Consider the following 27,092-nt stretch of genomic DNA (forward strand, 5'->3'; position numbering starts at 1 on the left):
ATGCATGCAGAGCGCCAGCTGACAAACATTGGGAGCTGAGAGGGCAAGAAATTTTAGATTTAGTCACAAATAAGATCATAAGAAATAGGAACAGGAGTAGGCAATTTGGCTGATCAAGCCTGCTTCGTCATTCGATACGATCATGGCTGATCTGATTGTATCCTTAACTCCACTTTCCTGTCTACCCACCCCATAACTCTTAAATCTCTTGTCAATCAAAATTCTGTCTAACTCAGCCTTGAATACATTCACTGACCCAGCTTCCACCGCTTTCTGTGAAGCGAATTCGTAAAACTAACAACCCTCTGAGGAGAAATTCCTCCTCATCTTAAATGGGAGATCTCTTATTTTTAAACTGTGGTTTCTAGTTCCAGATTCCCCCACAAGAGAAACATCCTCTCAGCGTCTACCCTTTCAGGCCCCCTCAGAATCTTATGGGCAGAATTTTGCCGTCGGTGAGCAGGGGGCAGGGGCTGCTCGTCGACGCATAAAATGGCGGAACCCCTGACGTCATCCTGGTCCAATTAAATTTCCAGGAAGGCGGGGGTGCAGCAAAATCAGCTGCGGGCCCACCGACCTGTCAATGGCCAATTGAGGCCATTGACAGATCAATTAAAGTACTTAGTGTACCTGCCCGTCCAACCTTAAGGTTGGCGGGCAGGCCAAGAGCCCCGGCGGCAAACAGATAAAACATGAAACCTCATCCACAGGCGGGATGAGGTTTCATGCAGGGTTTTAAAATTTTTAATAAAGTTATTATGTCAATTATGAATACGCCCCATCTCATGTGACATTGCCACATGAGGGGGACATGTTAGGGAATTTTTTTTTCCTATTTTTAATCTTTTTAAAAGTGTAAGTGACCTCCCTGAGGCAGCACTTAGCCTCAGGGAGATGTGCACTCTTTCGTGTGCATGCGCGAAAGAGCGCACTCTTGCTTTTGGGGAATCCCCGCCGCCCACACAGGGAGCGCATAGTGCTTCCCGTCGGACATCACGCTGGGCGGGCCTTAATTGGCCCGCCCACGTAAAATGGCGGCGGGGCCCGCTTCTCCGGCGGGGATCGTCTCCATGCCCGCCGGAGATTGGGTCGGGCCCATCCGCCTGACAGGCAGAAAATTCTGCTCTATATGTTTCAATAAGATCACCTCTCATTCTTCTGAACTCCATTGAGTAGAGATCCGACCCGTTCCTCGTAAGAACCGCTTCATCCCAGGAAACAGCCTAGTTGAAACTTTTCTGAACTGCTTCCTATACCTCCTTAAGTAAGGAGAACAAAACTGTACACAATATTCCAGGTGATGTCTCACCAAAGCTCTGTTGAGCTATAGCAAAACCAGTTTAAGATTATCAGTTGGGCTCACAGTGTGGCTCACTTACGCATGCTAGAAGCCACCTATATTCACACACAGGTCCCTGTCCTTTGCAAACAGAATGAACAAATCCACACATTGCGCCTTTTTCAACTAAGCAAAAGCCTGGGGAGCAGCCATTCCCTGGTTCATTCCCCATGGCAATGCCTTGACCAATCAGGGTTGACCTGCCTGGTTTGAATTTAAACAAAAGCTTGGCAGTTAGTTGTTCCCTGGGCATTCTCCATGGTAATGCCTCTGCCAATCAGAGTCCACTTGCCACCCAATCAGCACCCTCTTCTCATGCAGTATAAATTGTTGTTCCCTTTGAGACTTGGTATTCTTGTGAATATGTACTGAGAAGTACGTGATGAAAAGCTTCGACAGAATGTCTCTTTTCTCAGCAATAATCAAGTTCTGTACTACCGAGTGACTATTTAAATACGGTAAACACGGTAGGACAGAGTATAAAGGAAGAAATATGGGAGCTTGTCAGAAAGGTACGGCGATCATCATGGGGGATTTTAATCCACATTTAGAGTGGAAAAATCAGATGGGCAAAGGTAGCCTAGATGAGGAGTTCATAGAAAGTTTTTGGGATAATTGCTTAGAACAGCACGTTCTGGAGCCAACCAAACAGCAGGCTATACTAAACTTTGTGTTGTAGAACGAGATTGGATTAATTAATGACCTCATAGTGAAAGCACCCCTAGGAGCAGTGATCATAATATGGTTGAATTCTACATTCAGTTTGAGGGAGAGAAGAGTGGAACCAAAACTAGTATTTTAAACTTAAATAAGGGAAATTATGAGGGCATGAAAGTAGAGCCAGCTAAAGTGAGCTAGCAAATTAGGTTAAGAGATCAATAGAGTTGTAGTGGCTGACATTTAAAGGGATATTTCAGTATATACAGGATAGATACATTCCAACGAGAAAAAAAAATTCCAAGGGGAGGACCCACCATCCGTGGTTAACTAAAAAAGTTAAAGATAGTACCAAACTTAAAGAAAAAAGCATATAATTGCATAAAGATGGGTGGCAAGTCAGAAGATTTGACAGAATATTAAAAACAACAAAGAATGATTATAAGATTAATAAAGTGGAAAAAATTAAAGGATGAGAGAAAGCTAGCTAGAAATAAAAACAGTAAATTTCTGTAGCTATTTAAAAAAGAGTTAACAAAGTGAGCCTAGGTCCTATAGAAAGTGAGGCTGTGGAATTAATGGAAAATAAAGAGATGGCAGGTGAATTAACAGATATTTTGCATCGGACTTCACTATTGAGGATACAAGTAACATCCTAGAAATAGCTGTAAATCAGGAAATGGAAGGGAGGGAGTAGCTCAAGAAAATTACAATCACCAGGGAAGTGGTACTGAGCAAATTGTTGGAGCTGTATGCTGACAAGTCCCCGGCTCCCAGTAGACTTTAGCTTAAAAGAAGTGGCTAATGAGATAGCTCATACATTGATTTTAATTTTCCAAAACTCACTAGATTCAGGGACGGTTCCATTAGATTGGAAAATAGTAAATGTAACTCCTTTATTCAAAAAGGGAGGGAGACAGAAATCAAGAAACTACAAGCCAGTTAGTTTAACATCTGTCATATAGGGAAGATGTTAGAAGCTATTATTAAAGACGTTATAGCAAAGCTCTTAGACAAATTCAAGGCAATCAGGTAGAGTTAACATGGTTTTATGAGAGGGAACTCATGTTTGACCAATTTATTGGAGTTCTTTGAAGAAGAAGGTTCTTTGGATAAAGGGAATCAGTGGATATGCAGTACTTAAATTTTTGGAAGGCATTTGATAAGGTGCCGCATCAAAGGTTATTGTGGAAAATAAAAGCTCATGGTGTAGGGGGCAACATATTGGCATGGATAGAGCATTGGCTAGCTAACAGGAAGCAGAGAGTAGGCATAAATGGGTCATTTTCTGGTTGGCAACATGTAATGAGTGGTGTGCCACAGGGATCAGTGCTGGGGCCTTAACTTTTTACTATTTATATGAATGACTTGGATGAAGGGTCCGAAGGAATGGTTGCTAATTTTGCTGACGATACAAAGATAGGTAGGAAAGTAAGTCATGAAGAAGACATAAGAAGGCTACAAAGGGAAAAAGATAAGCTAAGTGAGTGAGCAAAGATCTGGCAAATGGAGTATAATGTGGGAAAATGTGAAATTGTCCATTTTGGCGGGAAGAATAAAAAGGAAGCATTTTTTTAAATGGTGAGAGATTGCAGAGCTCTGAGATTCAGAGGGATCTATGTGTCCTAGTGCATGAAATGCAAAAAGTTAATATGTAGGTATGGCAAGAATTCGGAAAGCTAATAGAATGTTATTGTTTATTGCGAGGAGAATTGAATACAAAAGTAGAGAGGTTATGCTTCAGTTATATAGAGCATTGGTGCGACCGCATCTGGAGTACTGTGTACAGTATTGTTCTCCGTATTTAAGGAAGAATGTAAATGCATTAGAAGCAGTTCAAAGAAGGTTTACGAGACTAATACCTGGAATGGGAGTGTTCCCTTATGAGGAAAAGTTGGACAGGCTGAGCTTGCATCTGCTGGAATTTAGAAGAGTAAGCGGCAACTTGATTGAAACTTATCAGGTCCTGAGAGGTCGTGACAGGGTGGATGTAGAGAGGATGTTTCCTCTTGTGGTAGAATCTAGAACTAGGGGTCACTGTTTAAAAATAAGGGGTCACCCATTTAAGACAGATGAGGAGAAATTTTTCTCTCAGAGGGTTGTGAGTCTTTGGAACTCTCTTCCTCAAAAGGCAGTGAAGGCAGACACTTTGAATATTTTTAGGGCAGAGCTAGATAGATTCTTGATAAGCAAGGAGGTGAAAGGTTATCTGGGGCAGGTGGGAATGTGGATTTGAGGTTTCCATCAGATCAGCCGTGATCTTATTGAGTGGCGGAGCAGGCACGAGAGGCCGAATGGCCTACTCCTGCCCCTAATTTGTATGTTTATATGTTCCAAATGCCCTGTTGCTACCTCCTTAATAATGGATTCTAGCATTTTCCCAATGACATGCCAAGAGTGAGAAAACATTTCTTGAACTTTTCCCAATATACTCTGGCTGTGTTCAAGGAACCATACGTTGTTCTGAGACTGAACATGCCACCAAACCCTTGTTTAAAAAAAAAGATATTCTTTCTTATTTCCTTAACCAATGGTGTTAAGTCTGTCTAGGGCACCATGGTTAATTGTGGTACCTGAACTGAGATTGGCTAACTCAGAGTTGTCTACAGATCAAACCTGGAAGCTTGTGATCAATATGGCTCAGAACTAGGCAATCAGGGGAACTCAAATCCTGGATTCCTGCTTGGAAAATACAAGGAGGTGGAAATATTTATATAACAACTTTGTATCCTCAGGAGATCCCAAAGTACGTCACAGCCAATTAACGATTTTTGAAGTTATTGTGTGGGTAAATGCAGCAGCCAATTTTTACACAGTGAAGTCCCATAAACAGCAATGAAGTGAATGAGCAGTTGACTTATTTTGGTGGTGTTGGTTCAGGGATAAATATTGTGCAGAAGACTGATCTTCCTCTAGTAATACCTTGGGATCTTTATCTCTACCCAAACAGGCAAACAGAGTCAAAAGATGGCACTTCTGAAAATGCAGGACCCGACCAAACTGTTCGCCTTGATTATCTTGGAGTGAAAGCTTAAGCCAAAGCCTTCTGAACCCAAGGCGAGAGAACTCAAACTAAGCCAAGCTGACATTTCTATATGATTAAGCTCATTAAATGGCCCTATTTCATTTTCAAACTAAAATAGCAGGAAAAAGGCATTCCCTTAAAAACAAAGGGAAAAAAGTTGGACTAAGAAAAATCAGCAAATGTTTCATTGGAGTTCTAATTCATTCATTCTTCGTAATCCGTGATGTATGCACTGACATCAGTTACTCCAAGCTGGTAATTATTTAATAGTTATTTGGAATATGTAGTATGTTATCCTGTGCTCACTCATACATGACTTTCCTTTTATGTGCCATATTCAGCATTGTCATCTGGAGAATCACCAAAGGGAGGGAGGGAAGAAAGGAAGAAAAATCAACTAAGGTTGTTCGAGCACAATTCACATTGACCATTAACACCATGTCACTGTAATGGAGCAGGTCACTGCCTGCCCTCTGAGTCAGAGATGCTTCCATGGTACATTGGGCCTCACATAAAGACATAGGCTGAAATTTAATGCAGAGGTGGTGACCTCCCCATCAGCAGGAAAGTTGGGGGTGAGCTCGCCTCCTCTGGAAGCCATGACCGGATTTTATGGTCCTCAGGCAATTAGTTGCCTGAGGTCATGGCTTCTGCCCCAACTTCAGCAGGATATGTCCCATCCCCAAAAGAGCTGCTGGCCAATTGGAGGGCTGGCGGCTCCTCAGTCCCAGCAGCGGCCACAGGGATTGGTGGCCGCTGGTGAGACTGCAGTGGGCCTTGGACGAAGAGCAGCACTGGAGGCCTGGAGTAAAGTTAAGTGGGCCAGGCTCACAGGGGCCAGCCAGACAAGTCCCAGCAGGGGGAGGAGGGCAATTGAGAGGCCAGAGGGTGGGGGGTGGGCATTGCGGCCCTCAACTGGGGAAGGAGGTGTCCGAACAGGGAGCTCATACCCTTCACCCTTATCTGCAACCCCCCTCAAAGCCTGCAGCCAAGTTGCCAGGGTATAGCTGCACCCCCCCCCAACCCATAAAGTATCAATGGCGGCAGGAAGAGGCCCTTAACTTACCATTAATTGACCTCTTAAGGGCCTCCATTGCCATATGGGCAGTGGGCTGCCCACCACCTACCCTGCTGCTGGTGCAATACCAGATGCGAGTAGACAATGGGCATGGCACCCCCTGCCATCCCATGCAATTTTACGTCACTTCCTCTCCTGCTTGCCATGAAGTTTCAGCCATAAACTCTTTGAATGTTATTTCATGTATTTTCATCCTTGCCTGAGTTCCCAAAATATGAAGAAAAAAGCTGAAGAACCGGTGACATAGCCTTTGAGGGAGAAGCAGTCTATGCCGAGAATATTTTAGAGTTTTTTTAATGGATAGAAACCCTTCCTGGGAGAGAGCTAGTGCATGTTGGGAAAAGTTCAAGCAATGTTCTTCCTCCTTTGGTGACTATTCTAGGATTTATGCATATTTTCACCAGATGGTGACTTAGTTTATATTACAGCATACGTTCTTGCACTCATTTTGTTTTATCCTCTTCATGAGATCCAGGTACATGAAGTTACATAATTTGATTTAGGAGATTAATTAAAACCAGTAATGTAATCAAAAAATAAAGGGCAGAATTTTCCTTTCCGGAGACTAGGTGCAGTGGCAGGCGGGTTTCGCAGCGTCTTTCCCGCTGGGCGGTGTGGCAGGAAATCATGCCCGATTTCATGTTCGAAAGCTCATTAATTATGCATCGGCGAGTAGCTCTCCGAATCACATAGCGGGGCAGATAGTGATTTGTCTGCTCTGCTGTTACCTAATGGGCTCAAATGTCTGGGTGCCACATTTAAATGCCACCTGAACACACACATTACTCTCAGCAGGACAACTGTGTGTAAGAAACTTTTTGAAATGGCTCCACCAAAGACAAAAGCTGCTTCCAGGCTCAGCAGAGACTTCCTTGAGGCCCTCATCCATGAAGTCAGCCAGCACCTGGACGTCCTACACCCAAGGGTTAGAGGTAGCCCACCAGCCTCACCTCACCGGCCCGGGAGGCAGTTGCAAGGGAGGTCAGCTCGTTAGGCACCCACCCAAGAAATGCTATCCAGTGCAGGAAGAGGATGAATGATCTTATCCACTCTACCAGAGTAAGTCAACCTTCACCTCATTCCAATCTTACACTCTCACAATAGCACATGCACTCAAAGGGTTACACTGCTCAGGGGGAGACATCAGCACTGATTGTCTCATGGACACTTTAACATCACTAGCATCTCATCTATCATGCTGCACAAACTCCATCCCCAGCCCTTACTGGGAAGGGCTCAGCCAACATAGCAGGCATGCATGCTTCCCAACCTCTCCACCATCTCTTCGCACCATATTCCATTCCATTTATCTTCATGCAAGCCAAGCTCGCCCACAACCGGAGGGCAATATCACAGAGGGGAGGAGGGACGGCAGACGTCAAGGAGCTGATTTGATGTTGTATTCTGCGTGATTATGAACTAAATATATCTTTTCTCTCCCTTACAGGCACCAGCAGGCCCAGATAGACCACCAGAGCTACCATAAGCCCCAGGTCACCTCAGAAGAGGATGCTGAGGATGCATCAGAAGAAGAACTGGCACTGCATTCACCTGCACCCTCCACTAGCGCAGAGACACACACCCTGGTGGGTCATGGATCTAGATTAGGCTCAGGGTCACATTCTGAGGAGCACCTCACTGACTTGTCTCCACAGCAGTCGGAGGCAGTGACAGTCCAGGTCTCTGGCACTCGGAGGACTGCTGGAGATCAGGCACCCGCTGAGCCTGAGCCAGATGACGAGCCATTGCAAGTGGCTGTCTCTAACATGCTGGAGGTGCAACGACAGGTGGCGGTAAATCAGGTAGAGTTGCGAGAAGCAGTCAACTGACTAGAGCTAAGGATGGAGGAGTCCACCTGCGTTCTGTCTGATGTCGTGGCTCCAACATGCGAGAGTCTTGAAGTCTCCATGGGAAGGGTGGCGGCCACCTTGGAGACCATGGTCCTGTAGATTTGCGCTTGGACCTGCACTCCATTGCTATAGGCATTGGCGGGATCCATCAGTGGCTAGGCAAGAGGGGCGGGGCACCTAGACCTCCATTCTTCTCAGGGAGTTACGCAGGGGTCCTGGGGCACTCATTGGGAGGAGGATCAGCAGCTGGAGACCCCGGGGCCATCCGCACAGGTGATTCCAAGAGTGTTCAGCGATCGCAATCCCCTCTGCCTGTGACCCCATCTGCAGCTGCACAGGCCGAGCAGGGTGCACCTGCCCCACAGCAGGACACCCAAAGCAGGCTGGAGCCCAGCAGGTCTCGGCCCTCTAGAGGACACCCTGTCAAACTCATCAAAGATAACAGGGCGTAGCAGTCAACAGGCTGCTTCCACCTCTGCTGTGGATGTCAGGGATGCACCTGGATGTTGCGACAGGGTTAGAAAAATTAAGAAACTTTGACATCATTTCTGGGTCATGGGTGTTCAATCACCGTATATATCATGCACCTTTGTAAATACATTTGCTGTTCATGAGAATGGTCTTATCATTTGAAAGAGTCGTGCATATTCATCTATGTGCTCCCTTATTGCGAAGGTGAGCCATGCTCCCATTCAGTGATCACCTCCCTTTGTGAGCCTCACATTCAGGTGATGCATAGGTGAGTTGTGCTAGTTACTCGACCCATGTGTTATGTCAGGGAGATGTGTCACACTCTTTACTGGAAGTGTTTGCAAAATGCATTAGTAACCCCTACTCTTTACAAGACAACATGGAGTTAGATGTGCTCAAAAGCCTTGGAGGTTTAGCTGTAATTGTTTCTCAAAATGAGATGGCTGTCCTCATTGGTAGTACCAAAGCACAAGACCGGCAGCCATGATGGTCTCTCCAACCAAAGCGCGTATCTCAGTGTGCGCTAAAAGTTTCCCATTAAGGTGGCAATGACTGCATCAAGTCACTTGATGCAGTGCTTGTGCTGACTTTCACTTCCCAGAGCACACGGATGCCGGCTCGCTGCTGACTTTTTGAAAGATTAGAGCCTGGTGAATCATGAGGGTTGAAGATGCAAGTCTGAATGCTGAACTTGCTCTCAATGTTACAGGTTGTTAAGGCCTTTCAGTGCACTGGCATGGCAGTAAGGGACAGAAGGACTGTGGCCGTGTCCCGTTGCCTGGACCTTACTCCTCCTATCAGTGTGGCGTGGGCACATCTTCCACGTCGTGTTTCTTCGATGGCGTTCTCATATGGAAGCTGACCCTCATCTCTCTCTTCAGGTTCCTGCCCTTCTTGCTCTTCATCGTCTGAGGAGCTTCAGCCTCCTCTATGTCTCCTCTGACAAGGAATCCCGTTTTGAAACGCCAAGTTGTGAAGGGTGCAACAGACCATGTGGAGAGTATTGCAGAGCCCACCTGAGTGGTCCAGACATCAGAAGCGCATCTTCAGAATGCCAGTGGTCTGCTTAATGATGGGATCGTGTTGAGCTATGTGCTGCGTTGTACCTCTCTTCAGAGGCACTCTGAGGATGATGCACGGGTGACATGAGCCATCGTTTGAGTGGTATCCTTTATCCATAAGAAGCCAGCCTTGTAATCGCTACGACCCTTTGAATATTTGAGGCACCTGGAAGTGACTCAGGATGTGTGAGCCATGGGAACTCCCAGGTACCTGGTATAAATGTGCATGATGTGCTCCTGATGATCGCACACCAGTTGAACGTTTCCTGTTAATGAACAGCAGGGGCTGTTGCCAGGGAATTCTCAAAGCCACATGTGTGCAACTGATTGCACCCTGAACTCTAGGGAAGCCTGAGATAGCTGCAAACCCCAGAAATCTAGCAGCCTGGCTAGCTTCATCGAGTGTGAACTTAAAGTAATGATGAGCCTTACTGTAGAGGGTATCTGTCACCTCCTCGATATATTTATGTGTTGAGGACTGTGAGATGTTGCATAGGTCCCCTGTGGATTCCTGGAATGATCCGAAGGCAAAAAATTGAGCACGGTAGTAATCTTCAGGGGCGCTGGCAGGGGCTACCCACCCAGTCCATGGGGTGTTAGATCCTCCTGCAGAATGTGGCAGATATGATCCACCACATCTCTTGACAAGCGCTGACGTGCGTGGCATTATCTTTTGCTCACCCTCAGATATGAAAGTCTTCTTTGGTAGACCCTTGGTCAGCCGAGTTGCCTTCATTGGATGGGTTTAACCCCCTCATCTTCTGGGTCTTGCTGGGACTTCCCTGGACCATGGACCTCAGGCCAGGCCTCCTTGCAAAGCTGCGCTAGGCAGCGCCAGGCCCTTTATTCCTCAATCGATCACTGCCATCATTGAGCACAGGCTCCATTATTCAATCCTCCTTCTCCCTGTGGACTGATAGATTTAACAGATTAATGAATACTGGACAAATATAATAGACCTCCAACTCGCAAGCAGAAAGCCAATGTCATGCCCTAGAGCTGCATCTGCGGTACAGGCTTTTCACTGATGCAGCCTTGCAGCTGCGGCGTAACCTCATCCACCTAGGTGACCAAGATGCCAACCCTGATATTTGACACCTCTATCTCACAGAGGTTGGAAGAGGCTTGGACACATTCATGAAGTGTACCACCTTATCAAAGGCACTCCTGCGATCTCTGATCTGGTATGCTGATTAAGCTCAACTTGCACTTCAGCAATGACTGGACACCCTTTGGCCCGTTATCCATGCCAATTGAAGAAAGCACATTAGAGGCTTTCATTGATGATCTGGCAGATATCCAGCAGCTGTGCTTCCTTAACGGATGGCTGCATTTTCCATTGTCACATACTTCTCTGTTAATACTCAACTTTAATATGAAACCAATGACTCCTGCAGTCTCTCGTTAAAGTGCACCAAAAGGCAGTAGTTCCAATTGCAACTTCTCAAGTAAGTCTTTTCTCTCAGCTCTGACTCTATTTCAATGTTGTGGCTCTAAGCAGTTTGAAGGTGTCCCCTAAAAGGGCCCCTTAGTGCAGCCGTGGGCTCCTCCCACACTACTTCAGACCCCTCCCGTGCAGATTCTTTTCCAGCTTCAATTTTAAACAGCGTAATAACTTTGGGGTTTCAAGATGGTGGTGCTGCATTTTTATTTTGATACCAGCTTCAACCCAACCCCCTGTCAGTGTGCAGGTCCCTCACAATGTGCAGATAGACCACCCTCTGGTTATTCCCCAGCCTCTTCCCCCGCCCCCAACCCTGGATCCCATTGTTATTGTGGTGGACATTCCAACCCTCCCTGCTGAACCCATCACTGTTGATGTTCCCATGTCCTATGTGGACCTCACCCCTCCCCATCTTGAGGCTGTGTGCATGGTCACATACAGAGGAGGACCCCCCTAAGAGAGCTTTGAATGCCCCCCTCTTTATTTCCTTTTCTCCATCTGCAACCCAGTACTGAGCCAGACAACCCCATCGTCACTGACTGTTAGACAGTGAACACGCCCTGCACACCAAGCTGTGGCTTATTCCAATTGAGCACACAGCCTTTGCCTAACCCGGAGCGCGACTACAACATACATGCCATGCATAGCCCTGTAGCATGACCCACAGAGCCCAAGAACTGCCTTTAATCTCTCACCCTGACTATGAGGTGCACAAAGCTCCAGGACTGCCTTTAATCTCTCAGTCCAACCTCTTGGCCCCAGACCAGGGACTATGGCTGTCTTTCAATGAGTTTTCCTGTTCCTTCATGACTGATCACAACACAGTCTGCCTTCCCCAAGCCCCCACCATGAGTCTCTGTGCAACCTTTCCCCTCATGTGCCACATTAACACAACCCCACCTTCCACCCCACCGCCCTTGTATTCTGGAGTCTGAGTGCATCCCCTCTGGTCCATACAGTTCAATTCCCATCCACCCCCTTCTGCCTCTGTGTTCTAGTCTTCCATGTTGGGCTGCAGCCTCTCCACCCTTGGTCTCCCCTCTGCCTGTTATCGTCCCTCCCTCCAACCCCATTGACCCCCATGTCTCTGTCATCCTCACCCCCACCCCTGGTTGCAATGCTGGTCTCTGTTCCTAAGTGCTGCCTTGCATGAGACCCGCAGCACACACTGTCTTCTCGGAGCACAGAGGCACCCACTGTGAGGAGACCAACCCCATACACCCCCACTAGTGTGGCGTCACATTGGCATTGCTGAGGAACCAGAGCAGTGCTGTTGCAGGTAGGTTTTTAATGTTAACACTCACCTCAAAATCATGAGCAAAGTGAGGGTGGACAGCTGCACACAACTTATATCCGGTCGTGATTTAGACCGGTCTAATGTCCCACTGGCATGGCATGTAATTTGGAGGGGGAGTGTGATTCCGCCGAGTAGTGTTTTTAATGAGCATTCATGGCATGGTAAAGCACACAAATAGTGTTCCTGACACGGATCAGCAGGAAACCTGGCCCGCCATCCACCAGTCAAGAAAGCGGTGAGGGGAAAACTCCAATTTGATTTCACGACGGCAGGATTCCAATTTTTGGCGCTTCTCCGAATTTTCCACTCCTGCCTGCCATGAAATCCACCACTGGCAGGACTGGAAAATTCTGCCCATAGATCTACACTTTTACCTCACTGAACAAATGACATGGTATTGAGCTGTAACAACCAGGAAAGTCCTAGGTGTAACCTGTGCTGAATTGATCAGTCATATTTCAGAGGGGGTGACTGTTGAGCACTGCGGTGAGCTGAAAAAGGAAAAATTCAGCTACTTATGACTGTTATCCACACCTACAGCTGGAAATGTATATTATATGAGCAAAAATGGGCTGAATGGCCTTCCTCATCCATAAGTTCTCTGTGATCTGTGGATGTCAAGAAACCATATCAATTTAATAAAAAAATAACAAATTTTACAAATGAAATGAAGTAAAAGAGTTAAAAAGAAAGAGATCCAGGAACAAAGAGGTAATATCCAAGAAAACAATACAAAGAACCAAAAAAAAAATTGATCTGAATCATTTCTGAGATAGTTCTACTGGCTCACCCTTCCCCCTGAAAAGGAATATGAACAGGACTGTATCGCTCATTGTGCTTACTGTCAATTCTACCACAGTTAATAGGGGTCCAGGCTGTTGATGTTATTGCTGGCAGGAAATGAAGTTCAAATGATCTGCAGTGGTCAGTTTTTCCACACTCTCCACCCAAGATGGAAGCTGACAAGGTCCTTTGAACTTCCAGCCTTTTGGTGGCTATACCAGACTACCCTGAGTGTTTCATTGAAGTAAATCTTATTAGAGTTCCCATCAACCTGCTTGGTTGTGTAAACTTTGCTTGCTATCTTAAATGTTACCTAGCAACCATAGCCAGTGTGAAAATTTAACTGCTAGTAGCTGGAGGGCTTCGTTGGTCCCATTAATGTACATTTTTATAATTGCCATCTTAAAGGATATTTTTAATTTGAAAACTGCTTTCTTTAAATGTCATGTAATGAAAAAATTGTTAGTACTTATTTCAGTCTGTCATTGCTTCAGGTTTCTGCATCTATTTCAAGGCAATGTATGTTACAACAAGTAGTCATCATGACAAAAGCAAGAAATTTGTGCATCAATTTAAAACAAACTCTGGTATTGAAGCACCAGAATTTTCTCTTCATCTCCATTTTGAATCCTTCCTTTTGGATTAGTCAGCTACCTTTTTAATGGTGTTAGAGTTAGGGTAGAGTATATTTTTTAACTGAAAGGATGCCCATTTTTGGTGTATGTATTTATAAACTAGCTTCACCCAAGCCAGATGTAGTTTTTGCTATTACAGTGCATTTCAGATTTTTTGTAAAACCAACAGTACTATATTTGGCTTTAGTAACAAGCATCACTAATTTATCATTGGCATTCCTCTTGCAGTGTGCACTTAGCTCATTGCATACTCATTGTGCTTGTAGCTAGCTCCTGCAAACTTGTACTGCTAAAACCCATTTGATATGTATAGTAGGATTGACACCTTGTGAAAAACATACATGAGAACATCCAGCCATGAACCTCTGCTGTTGCATTTGACTGATTTACAAATCCTGTGTGCATTTTGTTCAGCACAACTGTGTGCAGTAGCATTAATAGTTTCAGGCGGGCAGATTCCACTCATTCAGAAATGTTGATGCTGTTGTGGCTTCCATTGTTATACTGGTCAAGATGTTGCCATGAAAGCAGCAATCCAGTTCTTTGTTTCCAGGTTAGGTTAAAACACCTGTGCTGGAACTGAACAATGACCAGTTCATCAAAAATTTAGATATATAGTCCTTGGGCCACGTGGCCACCTGGGGTCAGGTACAGTGAAGAAGGGTAGCATGTGAAGGTGAGTCATTTAGCATTCAGTTCAACTTAGCTGCAAGATTCAAGACAAAATGAATTGTGGACTGTCCCTGTCACTACAGGAATGGCGGGAACTCTACAGTGATGTGCACATCATTAGGAAAAGAGGGTGTATCTCTGTCCAGTAAAAGTATTCCCTTTTATCATTGGTACTGGTAATAAGGTTTGAGTGCCCAGCTCTGATTTTGCACTTATCCTGTCACAACCAACTGTGCTGAAGATGAAACCAGCAAAGGACTTAGTGCAGTCTTCTAACATTTGAAAATGTATTCAAATATTCCAGCAATGAAAATCCTGACCCCTGGTGAGATGGAACCCAAAAATTATAGCAGCCCAAATTTTAAAATAAAACCATGAGATTTCGCATCATCCTTGGTGCCAAATCTAATCCTTCCTTCAGTACAAATTACACAATGATACCAAGTAGCAGAAAACTTCTGCCTCTATGTTACAATGTAGTTTTTTTTAAACAATTGAACATGGGGAACAATTTCCAGCTGCTAAACTTGTTGAATTTTGTGCTGTGCTGCGTTTTGCTTCAAAAAAAGCACCAGTGGATATCAAACCTCATGCGCCAGGTTGGACAACATTCTATTTACATTTCAGGGGAAAATAGATTAGGATAAGGGAACTTTAAGATACAAGGTGGTCTCATGAAATCTTTCATTTTGTGTTTTTAAAATTGCATCCTGTATAGTACTTTATTCATAAACAGTATTTTTATTCATGGAGATAATTTATGCATTTTCTGTTGTTGGCTCCACCCCTTTCCATTCCACATTATGTACATTGGGTTGATGGAGTGCCATTGATGACATATATGCAGTCCTTCTGCCATCAAAGGTACTCTCCTAAGGGTGACCTCTGGAAATCTGACAGCATGAGGTCCCAGTGGTATCCACTTACTTTTCTAGTGGCATTTTTTTAAAAGCAGTAGCGTGGTCTGCGTATGAAATACAAAGGTGCCTTTTCCCACCTGTATTTGTCTGTAGGTATGTTACATTTGTTGCACAGCAATCCAACACTAGAAGGCTGAGCAGGTATCCTAGGCAAAAGGCCACATGACTATTCTTTTCCTCACTCTCAGGTTCATGCTGGATTATGGTTCTGTGAACATTGGCAACTTTCCACTGCATCATGTAATTGGCCATTCAACTTCTACGAACTCAAGGAGAGGGGGAATAATTTTAACTCACTCATCCCGCCCGGTGGGAATAAAATTACCTCCAAGAACACAGCCTGTTCTTACTCCATTCTTGCTGATCATCATTTTAACTGAGCTCTTTTTTAAGATGGCAAGGGCTGATGCAGATGGGGGCTTCATTAATACATGATAATTGGGATCCTAAATTGTGTTAGGATCCAAAGGCATACTAAATAGGGCCGGGCATCTGCTGCAGCCAATTTCACTCAGTAAAATTTGTTATGGAGAAAGCAGCAGCCTACAGACAAGTTGTCCTCTGGGCCCCACAAGCCCTTGCTGTCCTGGCCTCTGCCCTTGCCACCTGCAGGACCCTGCCAGGGCCTTCCCCACCCACACGTTACCGGCAGGTGGCCTTTGGTTTGCCAGCTGGCAGATCCAAGGGGTGGGAGAGGTGGTGGCTCCTCAGTACAGACCCTCTCAAAATCCCCTCCCCCACCACCAGGTTCTCAGGTATCATCGATTTGTACCTTCGACCTACGCCCTTAAACACACACACTTTCAAGTAGGGTTACAGGATACAAATCAGAAAGCAGCAACCCTGATGGTGATGAACCCAACTGTCGTACTCTAATTGCCACCGTACCTGTGATCAGCAAACTCAGTGCAGCCTAGAAATCATACCTGTGAGCTTCCTGGCCTATTTGGCTTAGGTCAACATCAGGTTGTGTATTTACCAATTGGTCCACCAAAAATACTCTTCTATCTGCTCTTAAACCAATTCTCAAGGATTAAGCAATAGCATTCTTAGCGGACTCAGCCTCTAACTTTACTCCATTTCTCTCGGGAGTCCCTTCACTCACCTAGAGTTGGCTTACCCAAGCTGGGGAGCTCACCATGTGAGGGAGAAGTTGTCTTATGAGTCTGTCAGTGGTGAATAAATGCTGCCATACTAACTGATGATATATTTCTTTTTAAATCTGAGGGAGTGTTAGAAAAAATTAAGTCAGAAGCCTGACTCCTTAAATGGCATGTGCTATCTGATTTGCAGCTGGCCCCCTTAGTACAAAATGTAGCGTCGATGAAACTATGTTGAGGCAGGCAATGATGTAAATTAAATTGGTAATTTACTGTAAGTAGTCACAAAAGCTTTTGCCTGAAGTGCATACATGTTTCTTAAGGGTGTAACCAGACTTTAATTATCTAAATGTAAATACTTAACAAATTTTACTTAGAGTAATGAGCTAAAGTGCACACTGTATAAATGAGATATTCTAATTAATCATACATGAATTGCTGGTGTAAAGGAGTGTTGCATGTGTCTGAGAATGTTGGTAAAATGCCCAATAGCAAATCACAATTTGCATTCAGAGATAAGCTCATTTAATACAGGTTTATGAAATTTGACTAACCATATTCAAAATAGTCTTCAGTGTTTACATGTATGTAATTTTTCAGGAGATTGCCCTTTATTTTGAGAAACCGCCTCTGTTTTGTGTGTGATAGGTCTTGCAAATCTGTGCTTGTGTGATCCATAATCTCTCATTCACCACTCTAAATGTTGATTTATTAATTGTTCTTTGATCCACTAGTATCTGCTATCCAGATTAAGTATAATATACCAACTTCATGACCTCCTTAACTGCCCTGTTTGTAAATATAAAACAGTACATTTCCAGCAAATCTTGTTTATAGTAGGAAATAGCAGCTGAGTGAATACATAATTCAGCTTCTTTTGCTACCTTGAATAATTAAATCAAAACAAAAACCAATTTGATGCACCCAATTCAACTTCTGACTTCACTGTCCTTTCAGCATAAACTATGGCAACAATGGCCAGTCCATTTTTCATAGATAATGACTTAAAGGGGAGTTAAGTATCACTTCTTTGGGGTCAAACTGCCCCCAGGATTGCACATCTTGCCATGGTAGATTGAAACTAATTAAAACTTCTGACAACTATGGTAATGTGTAAATCTGAGTTAGGTAGGTATGGAGTACTGTAGGGCATTGTCACTGACTGATCAGGCATGAGGCACATAAAATTGACATGGAATTTGGGGCATGATTCTTTCCACTTGGCTTTGGTGAAATCTAAAAGTATCACCTAATGGGTGGGGTGGTACTAGCCAGACATTAGTGGGAAGCATATCAGAACTTTGTGCTGGCAGGTTTTGTGGTTTTAGCTGGTTAACTTCAACAGCAGCCACGCACATGCTTGGGATCACCAAGCTCTATTTGTGCGGGAGGAAGTATGAACTTCATATTGGGCAAACAAGTACGCTGTTCATGTGGATTTCTCAGTAGTTTGGCTGAAGAGTCTTAAACATGGAGATGGGTTTCCACATGCAGATACCCAGCTGCCTAAAAAGAAATCTTTTGTAAATCTGGGGGTGAATTTCAATTTGGAAGTCAATGAAATGGAAAATCAGGTGGAGTATAAAACAGTGGCCTATCTGTGACTGCCTGTATTGTGCCCTTTGAAGTCCAGTTTGACTCCCTATGTTTCTTTTAAATGTATGTACATTAGCAACAATATCCAGGGACTTAGGTCAAATTTTCTGATCTCTGTTTTGCCTCCTATGCTGGTGAAACTGCTCAGTATTGTAAACAGGGTCATTTTATCAGCTGGCAGATAGAACAGTAAATTTGCAGAATCGCCATCTGAAAGTGCTGAAAGATTTAGGTCTCCTAAATAAGGTATGTTGAACTATAGCTTGAATCATAAGATTGTAAGAGCTCGCTGAACCATGCTATCCCTAACTTACTGCAGGGCGCAATAGAATAGCTTCAACACCCTTTCGCCTTGTGGAAATTGTTGCTGTTTGAGTGAACTCTTATACTTTATTAGGATCATAATTGTGCTGAGTTTGAAATTTAGTATCCCAACAAACACTCTAGTATCCTTAGGCTACTGCAACTTCTGACTACAGCACACAGCATGTGTACTCCCCTGTCATGTATATTTGTGATAATGTACAAAATTGGTTGTATCATTTACCGGCATCCACTCTGGTAGCCTTTACGGTTTTGAAGCTTTCCATGCTTGGTGTTATTCTAAGATCAGAAGGAATAAAGAAAAATTGTGTTGGCTATATTTGGAATAGCTCATTTCTTTTTTTCTTGGAATCCTTACATTTGGCTTTACAGCTACCATTTTATACACAGTAAAATGATCTTAAAACAGCTCAATGGTTTCTGTGGCATTTATGTGATGACCTGAAACTAAAAGTACATGGTACCTCACAAAGCTCTACTTCTCATTCATTTATGTTAATATTACAAATGGCCATTGTGAATGATTTTATTTGGCACTTTGCTGCATGGAAATACTGTCTATGTCCTGATAATTTGAAGTGACTTAAAACTAGAAAATGGAATGATCTAATTTGAATTAAATAATTGAAGTAATTTGGCAAGATGTGAATTTAGTGCTAAAAATTAACTCACCAAATAATATGAATTAAGTAGCTTTGAATTAAGGAGGGCAGATGTGTGAAAAAACTAGAAAACATGTATGAGCGTGATTCTGAGCCATAGTAAACAGGAAAAGCAGTGTCTGCCATTTTCCCACAATGAATCACAGAATGGTTATAGCACAGAAGGAGGCTATTCGGCCCATTATGTCTGTGTTGGCTCTCTGAAGGAGCTGTTCACTTACTGTCATTCCCCCACCATCTCCCCATAGCCCTGCACACTCTTCCTTTTCAGACATTAATCCAGTTCCCTCTCGAGTACCTTGATTGAATGTGCCTCCGCCATACTCTTAGGCAGCTCATTCCAGATTCTAACCACTTGCTGTGTGAAAAAGTTTTTCCTCATGTCGCCATTGCTTCTTTTGCCAATTACCATAAATCTGTGCCTTCTGATTCTCAACCCTTCCGCCAGTGGGAAGGATATCCCTATCTACTCTGTCCAGACCCCTCATATTTTGTATACCTCTATCAAACAGCCTCTCAACCACTTCTTCTCCAAGGAAAACAGTCCCAATTTCTCCAATCAATATACGCAACTGAAGTTCCTCATTCCCTGGAACCATTCTCGTGAATTTCCTTTGCACTCTCTCTTAATGCCTTCACATCCTTTCTAAAATGTGGTGCACTAAACTGGATGCAATTCTTCAGTTGAGTTTGAACCAGTGTTTAACATAAATTCCTTAATTTTGTACTCTACGCCCCTCTTAATGAAGCCTAGGACGCTGTACGCTTTATTAACTGTCCTCTCAACCTGTTCTGCCACCTTTAATGATTTATGCACATATGCTCCCAGGTGCCTCTGCTCCTACACCTACTTTTAGAATTGTACCCTTTAGTTTACATTGTCTCTCCACATTCTACCAAAATGAATCGCTTCACACTTCTCTGCATTAAATTTCTTCTGCCATTTGTCTGCCCATTCCACCAATCTGTCTATGTCCTTTTGAAGTTCTGCACTATCCTCCTCACAGTTCATAATACTTCCAAGTTTTGTATCCTCCTCAAATTTTGAAACTGTGCCCTGAACACCAAGGTCATTTGTATGTATCAGGAAGAACAAGGATCCTAACAACGTTTTCACATTTCCATACTGTTCTCTCAATACAGGGGAAAGTGTCATGGTCCTATTTTAAATCCCTTCATAACAAATGGAAACATTGTGGAGCAATACTTGATATATTCTAGCAAGGAAATTGAAGCAATCGTTCAACTTGCACTCTTTTTTTGTTGTAGGCATGTAATGAGTTCACTACACACGTGATGAACCTTCTACGAGAACAGAGCCGGACACGTCCAATTTCACCAAAGGAAATTGAAAGGATGGTCAGCATCATCCATCGAAAGTTCAGTTCGATTCAAATGCAGCTAAAGCAGAGCACATGTGAAGCAGTCATGATCCTGCGGTCACGATTTCTTGATGCCAGGTACAGTTCTTACTTATAAAAATGTGCTGTATTTGGATCCTTGACTATGAGGGTTCAGAGTTCCCACTTAACATTATGTCTGGACTCCCCCCCCCCCCCCCCCCACCCATCCCTACCTGGCCAACCCTAGTGAAGATGTAGGTTCTAGACTTTGTACAATAAAGATGGGATGGAAAGCTGCACATTGAATGAATTCCTTCATGTATTAATCACGCTCGGTTTCTTCCTGGAGATGCACATTGGTATCTATGGAGAAACCATTGGGCTGGACTGAACTTCATTCCTGAGCAAAGGGAACAGAACAGCATGGTTTCAGTGCAAGAGCAGAGAAATGATGAATATACTTTTAAAGGGATTCATCTAACCTTAAAATAAATTTATTTGTGTGGCACCCAAGATACGGTAAGACTGCTTTCCATAAGTAGAGGCCCACGAATGATGTGACAAATGGAGATGGAGTGCTGTGGCAGGATTACTTTTTCTGTAACACAGGATCTTGGGATTCTAAAGGCCTTGCTAATCAAATTTAGTTTGAGATGAATTTTTAATTTGCTTAATAACAAAATAACAATTAAAGCTGTATTGCACCTAAGATACTATTTTAAATCCGAAAGGCATTATTAACTAATTACTGTACTAAAAGAAAGTAAACTTTGCCTTTGCAGTTATAAGAGGAATTATTTGACAGTCAGAAGGTCTGTTATACCATGCCAGCACCACCGGTTCTTGACGCACTGGGCAGAATTTTCCCGTTGGCCCCCGCACGCTGACACGTAAAATGACTCGCGGTGACATCGGGCGTGCGTCCTGACGTCACTGTGCGCCATCGCAATATTTGGGAAGGCAGGCGCTATAAGTTCGGATGCGCGCCCACCATCAATTAATGGGCCAGTTAAGGCCCTTGAGGCAGCAATTGAATTTGATTTTTCGCAGCCCATGCGATCTTCAGGACGTTACATGGGCGCAATGGGCAGGTGGTTAGGAGACATTTGTATAAACCTTATCCATGGGCGGGATAAGAGGGGTGAGTGGGGTCGCGAATGTGATCTTTCAGGTATTTAATTGTGAAAGTTACTTATACTTGCCTGTGTGAGCAGGAAGACTTCAAAACTCAAACCAGCTGCTTGGACGGAAGTAAAAGCTTTGGTCAGGACTCTACAGTTCTGTAAGGCTTGCAGCTTTCAGGAAGCCTTCCCTTAGCTTGGGAATGGGTGCTGAACTGTTCACTGGAGGCACATCCTCTGAGGAGGAAGGGAGGGCGAGAAGGGGAAGGAGGCCAGGAGTCCGCATTCACCCTCCAAGGGAGCCACCTTTGGGAGGAGAGGCGCAGGCACAAAGGGTGCAGGGCCAACAGGAAGTGCAAGGTGGAAGGGGCCGCAGAAGACACCACTATCCTGCTGCCAGGGTTTACAGGCAGCAAAGCAGCTACCTCAATATGTCTGAGGTCCAGTGCCAAAGGAGGCTCCATCTCTCAAGGGAGACAGTCACCTCCATCTGTCAGATGGTAGGCCCTGAGATCTCTGCAAACTGTGTGGGTGGGCACCCCATGCCAGTGGCTCTAAAGGTCCACAGCTGCCCTCAACTTCTATGCCTCCGGCTCTTTCCAGGGGTCGGTCGGTGATCTCTGTGGAGTCTCCCAATCAGCTGTCCACACTTGTGTCAAGCCTCTATTCAGGCGTGCATTGACTTTCATCCTCTACCACTGGGAACAGGCCAGCCAGACACAGTGAGCCAGAGGCTTTGCATCGATTGCTGGCTTCCCCCCATGTCCAGGATGCTATAGACTGTACACATGTGGCCATCAAGGCGCCAGCAGGTGAGCCCAGTGCCTTTGTCCACTCCATGAACGTGCAGATAGTGTGTGATCACAGGATGCTGATTCTACAAGTCTGTGCAAGGTACCCAGGCAGCTCCCAGTACGTTTACATACTCAGACACTCCCAGGTGCCAAGGCTTTTCAGTGCTCCAGCATGGCTGGATGGATGACTGCTGGGCGACAAGGGCTATCCCCATCAAAAGGTGGCTCATGAAGCCTCTCCGCCATCCAAGAACAGAGGCTGAGCAGCGGTACAATAGGAGCCACGCCTCCACCATGGCTGTGGTGGAGAGAACCATTGATCTTCTCAAGATGCGCTTCCGATGCCTGGACCGTTCAGGGGGCGCACTCCAATACCCCCCAGATCATGTGTCACTGATAGTGGTTGTATGCTGTGCTCTCCACAATCTGGCGCTGGAAAGGGGCGACGCAGTGGACGAGGAAGACATAGACGCAGTTGCTCCGGATGCACACGATGAGTCCAGTAATGAGTCCGAGGATGAGCACGCACAGGAGAACGCTGAGGGGATAGACGCTGACCCGGGCATTCTCCAGGGAGGCAGGGACACCCAGGAGGCTTTAATCCAAATAACCTTCAGCTAGCCCACCACAGATGGACCTTCAACACACGCCAGGGCTGCAGGCTCCACACTCGATACCTGAGTGCTAAATCAGCCTGGATACTAACATTAACTAAGGCCCTTGTCAATAAAGCTCAATGTCAAACAACTCACTCATAACATCATGGGTTCCCGTCCACTTGCAGAAGTAAGGAATCACCCTGAGGCATGGCAACATGTCAAAATTTATTGAGTGAACAAATGTAACTTCATAAAGCAAAAAAAATATGGTGTTGGACATCACACCAAGTCTTCCAGAAAGAACTATGGGCCAACATAAAAGCACCAGTGAGAAATCCGTGGTGTGCCTAAGGTGCCTTAAATTTACGCTTACGGGTGCCACGTCTAGATGTTGTCCCCTCGCTGGCATTGGCACTTGAGACAGCCTGCTCACTGTGCTGTCCTGTTGGCCTTGATGACCTTGGCGGACATCTTCTGGCCCGTGGAGCATTTGATGGCCCCACCTGGGAGGGAGCGGCCAGTTCCACAGCTGGCTTCTCCCCAGTCACTGTAGCCTCATCAGGGCCACGGTCATTGGCAGAGGGGCAGAGGAGCTGCTGCCCTCATCCGGAGCGCCCTGAGAGGAGCCCGCAGAAACGACAGGCAGCTGCTGTGCCAATGTGAAGTCGCTTCGGACCTCCCTGCTCTCCTCTAGCTGGATGGGCACCGAGCAGGGATACCTGGTGCCCAAACCATCTCCCACACTGGTACTGAACAGTTGAGGCCAATGCCACTGTGAGGGCTTGCAGGTCCGAGCGCAACCCCAGGATGCCCTGATTGGTCTCCTGGAATAGCCTCTCCACAAGAGTCGCCACTCTCTCCATGGAGGAAGCATGGTGCTCAGCCATGAGGCTCTTTACAGCGGTGATGCTCCGCGTGGACTCCTCGAGCACGGGCACTATGCCACGCATTGCCTCATGTATCTCCTCCAGATTGTCCTGCATACTCTGCTGCACTTCCAGCGTTCGCTGCCTCACGGCCAGAGGCAGATCGGCCACCAACCAAGCATGTGCCTGGTCCCCAGCAGTCTTCCGATTGGTGGAGCCCTGGGCACTCTATCTCTGCCCGCACCTCAAGCGAGTGTGAAGTGCCCTCACCGCCATTCCCTGGGACACTAGCCAAATATCCAATTCCCACCGAGATGCTAGTATCCGCGCTGATGCCTGCCTGGCTGAGATGGTGTGACACTGGTGAGTGGATTTGCTCTGGGGCTTCAGGGGTGAGAGGTGGGCCCTTTGCTTCCTCCTCCCAGCCCTGCTCTGGTGATGCTGAAAGGAAGAAAAAGGACATTTGATTAGTTACAGTGCAGACGATGTCAACTTGCATGCTACTCCCCTGGATCATTATGTGCCCATCATTCCATAATCAATGGTAAACCCATGTTGCTAACTTCAATCACTGAGCATTCAGCAGTGCCATGGCTTCTATGACACACATGGTGACCTCCCCGTCGCACCCCAGCCCCACCACCACCACCACCAGTGGACCTGGGGGCATGGCGCCTCTCTAGATCCATGGCCTGCTGCTCGTAAGCCGTTAGGATGGCCAACTGGGTCTGCCCTCCGCCAGTCCGCATTCGTTCAGAAGCATTATGCACAGTCTTCTCCTGAAAAGGAAAGAAGAGCATTAATTAGTCCAGCCTGAACCTGAATTCCCATCGCATCCCTGCCAACCCAGCCAGAGCGGGACATTGCAGGACTCCAGCTCTTCGTCACCTCGCAGCTGCCGAACACTCATCCAAACAAGCCAGGACTGACCCCCACCACCTCCATTGCCCAAATGCTGCTTCCTTCACATGTGGCACCACAAGGTGTAACTTTGCTAAGCAAGGAGGCACAAGCATGTGGAGCACAAAGACCAGCAGATGGATTGGTGCCCCGCCAATTGGAAACTCTCCTCCCAGCATGTTAGCACCCTGACTTTGACATGCATCGGGGTTCCAGCACTCTGCATAGGTGCAGACCCTTGACTTTCAACCCCATTCTGACTCTATGTGTCAGTGTCACACATGCTGCAGATTCAGAACACATCCTAGCTCAACCCTCTCAGGGTTAACTGGGCATGGGCAATATCTGCTGGCACACTCAGCGAGGGATACGTGCCGTGAAGGATTCAATGCCATTACTGTACTCAGAGTTGCCAGGGGGGAGGGGGTGAGGAAGCGGGGGGGAGGGGGGTTGCTGCTGGGTGCTGGGGGTAAAGGGTGACGGCTGCATTAAGTTACCTGAGGCAACATGGTGCTCAGCCTTTCCGAGCGCAGGAGATCGTTGAATCTTTTGTGGCACTGGACGCATGTGCGCCACACCACATTATGGGAGCTAACATTCTCGGCCACCTCCTCCCACGCACGCTTGGTCAGGTGAAGAGGCCTCTGCCTCCCATCCCTCGGAAGACGGACTTCCCGGTGTGTTGCCACCTCCTCCAGGAGGGCAGCTAGGCACTCATCAGAAAAATTAGGGGCACAGTGCCCCGCTGACCCACCCTCCGGCCTGGCCTGCCCCGCTGGCCCACCCTCCGTCCTGGCCTGCCCTGCTGGCCCACCCTCCGGCCTGGCCTGCCCCGCTGGCCTACCCTCCGGCCTGGCCTGCCCCGATGGCCTACCCTCCGGCCTGGCCTGCCCCGATGGCCTACCCTCCGGCCTGGCCTGCCCCAATGGCCTACCCTCCGGCCTGGCCTGCCCCGATGGCCCACCCTCCGGCCTGGCCTGCCCGATGGCCTACCCTCCGGCCTGCCCCGCCCCGATGGCCTACCCTCCGGCCTGGCCTGCCCCGCCCCGATGGCCTACCCTCCGGACTTGCGTCAGGCACATTGCCCATCTGGTGTGCTCTTCTCCCGGCCCTTCTGAGCAGCCTTGCAAAGGCTGCCATGCCTTCATTTAAACAGGCCGCTGGGTCGCCATTGGACCTGACGGCCTGGGTGGGCCTTAATTGGCCCTCCTGCGTAAAATGGCGACACGGACCCGATCGTGGGTGGCGATCGGGTCTGCGCTCGTTCCCGCACGGCCCGCCCGACATGGGGAAAATTCTCCCCACTGTGTTCGAATTCAGATGGCCGAGGCAGTGAAGGATAGAACTGGAGTGGAGTCTTTCTACGCTTACAAGCTATTATTTATAGAGACTACATTACATATCGTGCACTTCCAACCGACATCCAAACTTTTATTCTGCTGTAATAACTGAGCACAGGTGCATCCCCAATTAATGTCCAGCACTTAAATACAATTATCCCCAAATTGATATGCAGTTAACGTACTGATGCTATGTAGCCGATGTCAGGCCCAAAGATAAACCAAGCAGATTTACTGAGGCCGGCAACAACCAAGTGCTGGTTTTTACTCGGTCTTTCTAAGGGGCTTTGGTATTTGGCCACAAAATATTCTGAGTAGGATTGCAGCTTAACATTATAGTATGATACAGTGTTGGAGTTTTTTGAGGATGTTACTGGTAGCATAGATAAAGTAGAACCAGTGGATGTGGTGTATTTGGATTTTCAGAAGGCTTTTGATAAGATCCCACATGGGGTGAAAAAAAATAGAGCACATTGGATTGGGGGTAATATACTGGTATGGATTGCGAATTGGTTAACAGACATAAAACAGAGAGTAGGAATAAACAAGTCATTTTCAGGATGGCAGGCTTTTACTTGTGTGGCACCGCAAGGATCAGTGCTGGGGCCACAGCTGTTCACAGTCTATATACTATAAATGATTTGGATGTGGGGACCAAATGTAATATTTCAAAATTTTCTGATGACAAAACTAGGTGGGAATGTAAGTTGTGAGGAGGATGCAAAGAGGCTTCAAGGGGATTTGGACAGGTTAAGTGAATGGGCAAGAACATGGCAGATGGAATATAACGTGAATAGTGTGAAGTTATCCACTTTGGTAGAAAAAACAGAAAGGCAAAGTATTTCTTAAATGGTGAGAGATTAGGAAGAGTTGATGTCCAAAGGGACCTGGGCATCCTTGTTCATGAGTCACTAAAAGCTAGCATGCAGGTGCAGTGAGCAATTAGGAAGGAAAGTGGTATGTTGGCCTTCATTGCAAGGGAAATTGAGCACAGGAGTAAAGATGCCTTGCTGCTATTGGTGAGACCGCACCTGGAATATTGTGTACAGTTCCGGTTGTCTTATCTAAGGAAGGATGTACTTGCCATGGAGGGAGTGCAACGGAAGTTCATCAGACTAAACCATGGGATGACGAAATTGTCTTATGAGGAGAGTTTGAGGAAACAGGGCCTGTATTCTCTAGAATTTCGAAGAATAAGAGGTGATCTCGTTGAAA

General features: G+C 46.0%; 1 protein-coding gene across 7 annotated transcripts in view; it reads left to right on the forward strand.

The window, feature by feature from the left end:
- LOC144685431 (pre-B-cell leukemia transcription factor 3) overlaps window positions 1–27,092 on the forward strand; it is a 222,692-nt gene that overhangs the window by 159,400 nt on the left and 36,200 nt on the right. For all 7 annotated transcript variants that reach the window (XR_013577727.1, XM_078549918.1, XM_078549914.1 and 4 more), the window contains one exon: window positions 20,184–20,374. Coding sequence is in view for 6 of the 7 variants with exons in the window: in XM_078549918.1 (XP_078406044.1) it covers window positions 20,184–20,374 (191 nt within the window). In the remaining variant the exon portion in view is untranslated. The remainder of the gene's footprint in view (window positions 1–20,183; window positions 20,375–27,092) is intronic.

This window comes from Cetorhinus maximus, chromosome 10 (assembly GCF_964194155.1).
Source record: "Cetorhinus maximus chromosome 10, sCetMax3.hap1.1, whole genome shotgun sequence".
NCBI lineage: Eukaryota > Metazoa > Chordata > Chondrichthyes > Lamniformes > Cetorhinidae > Cetorhinus > Cetorhinus maximus.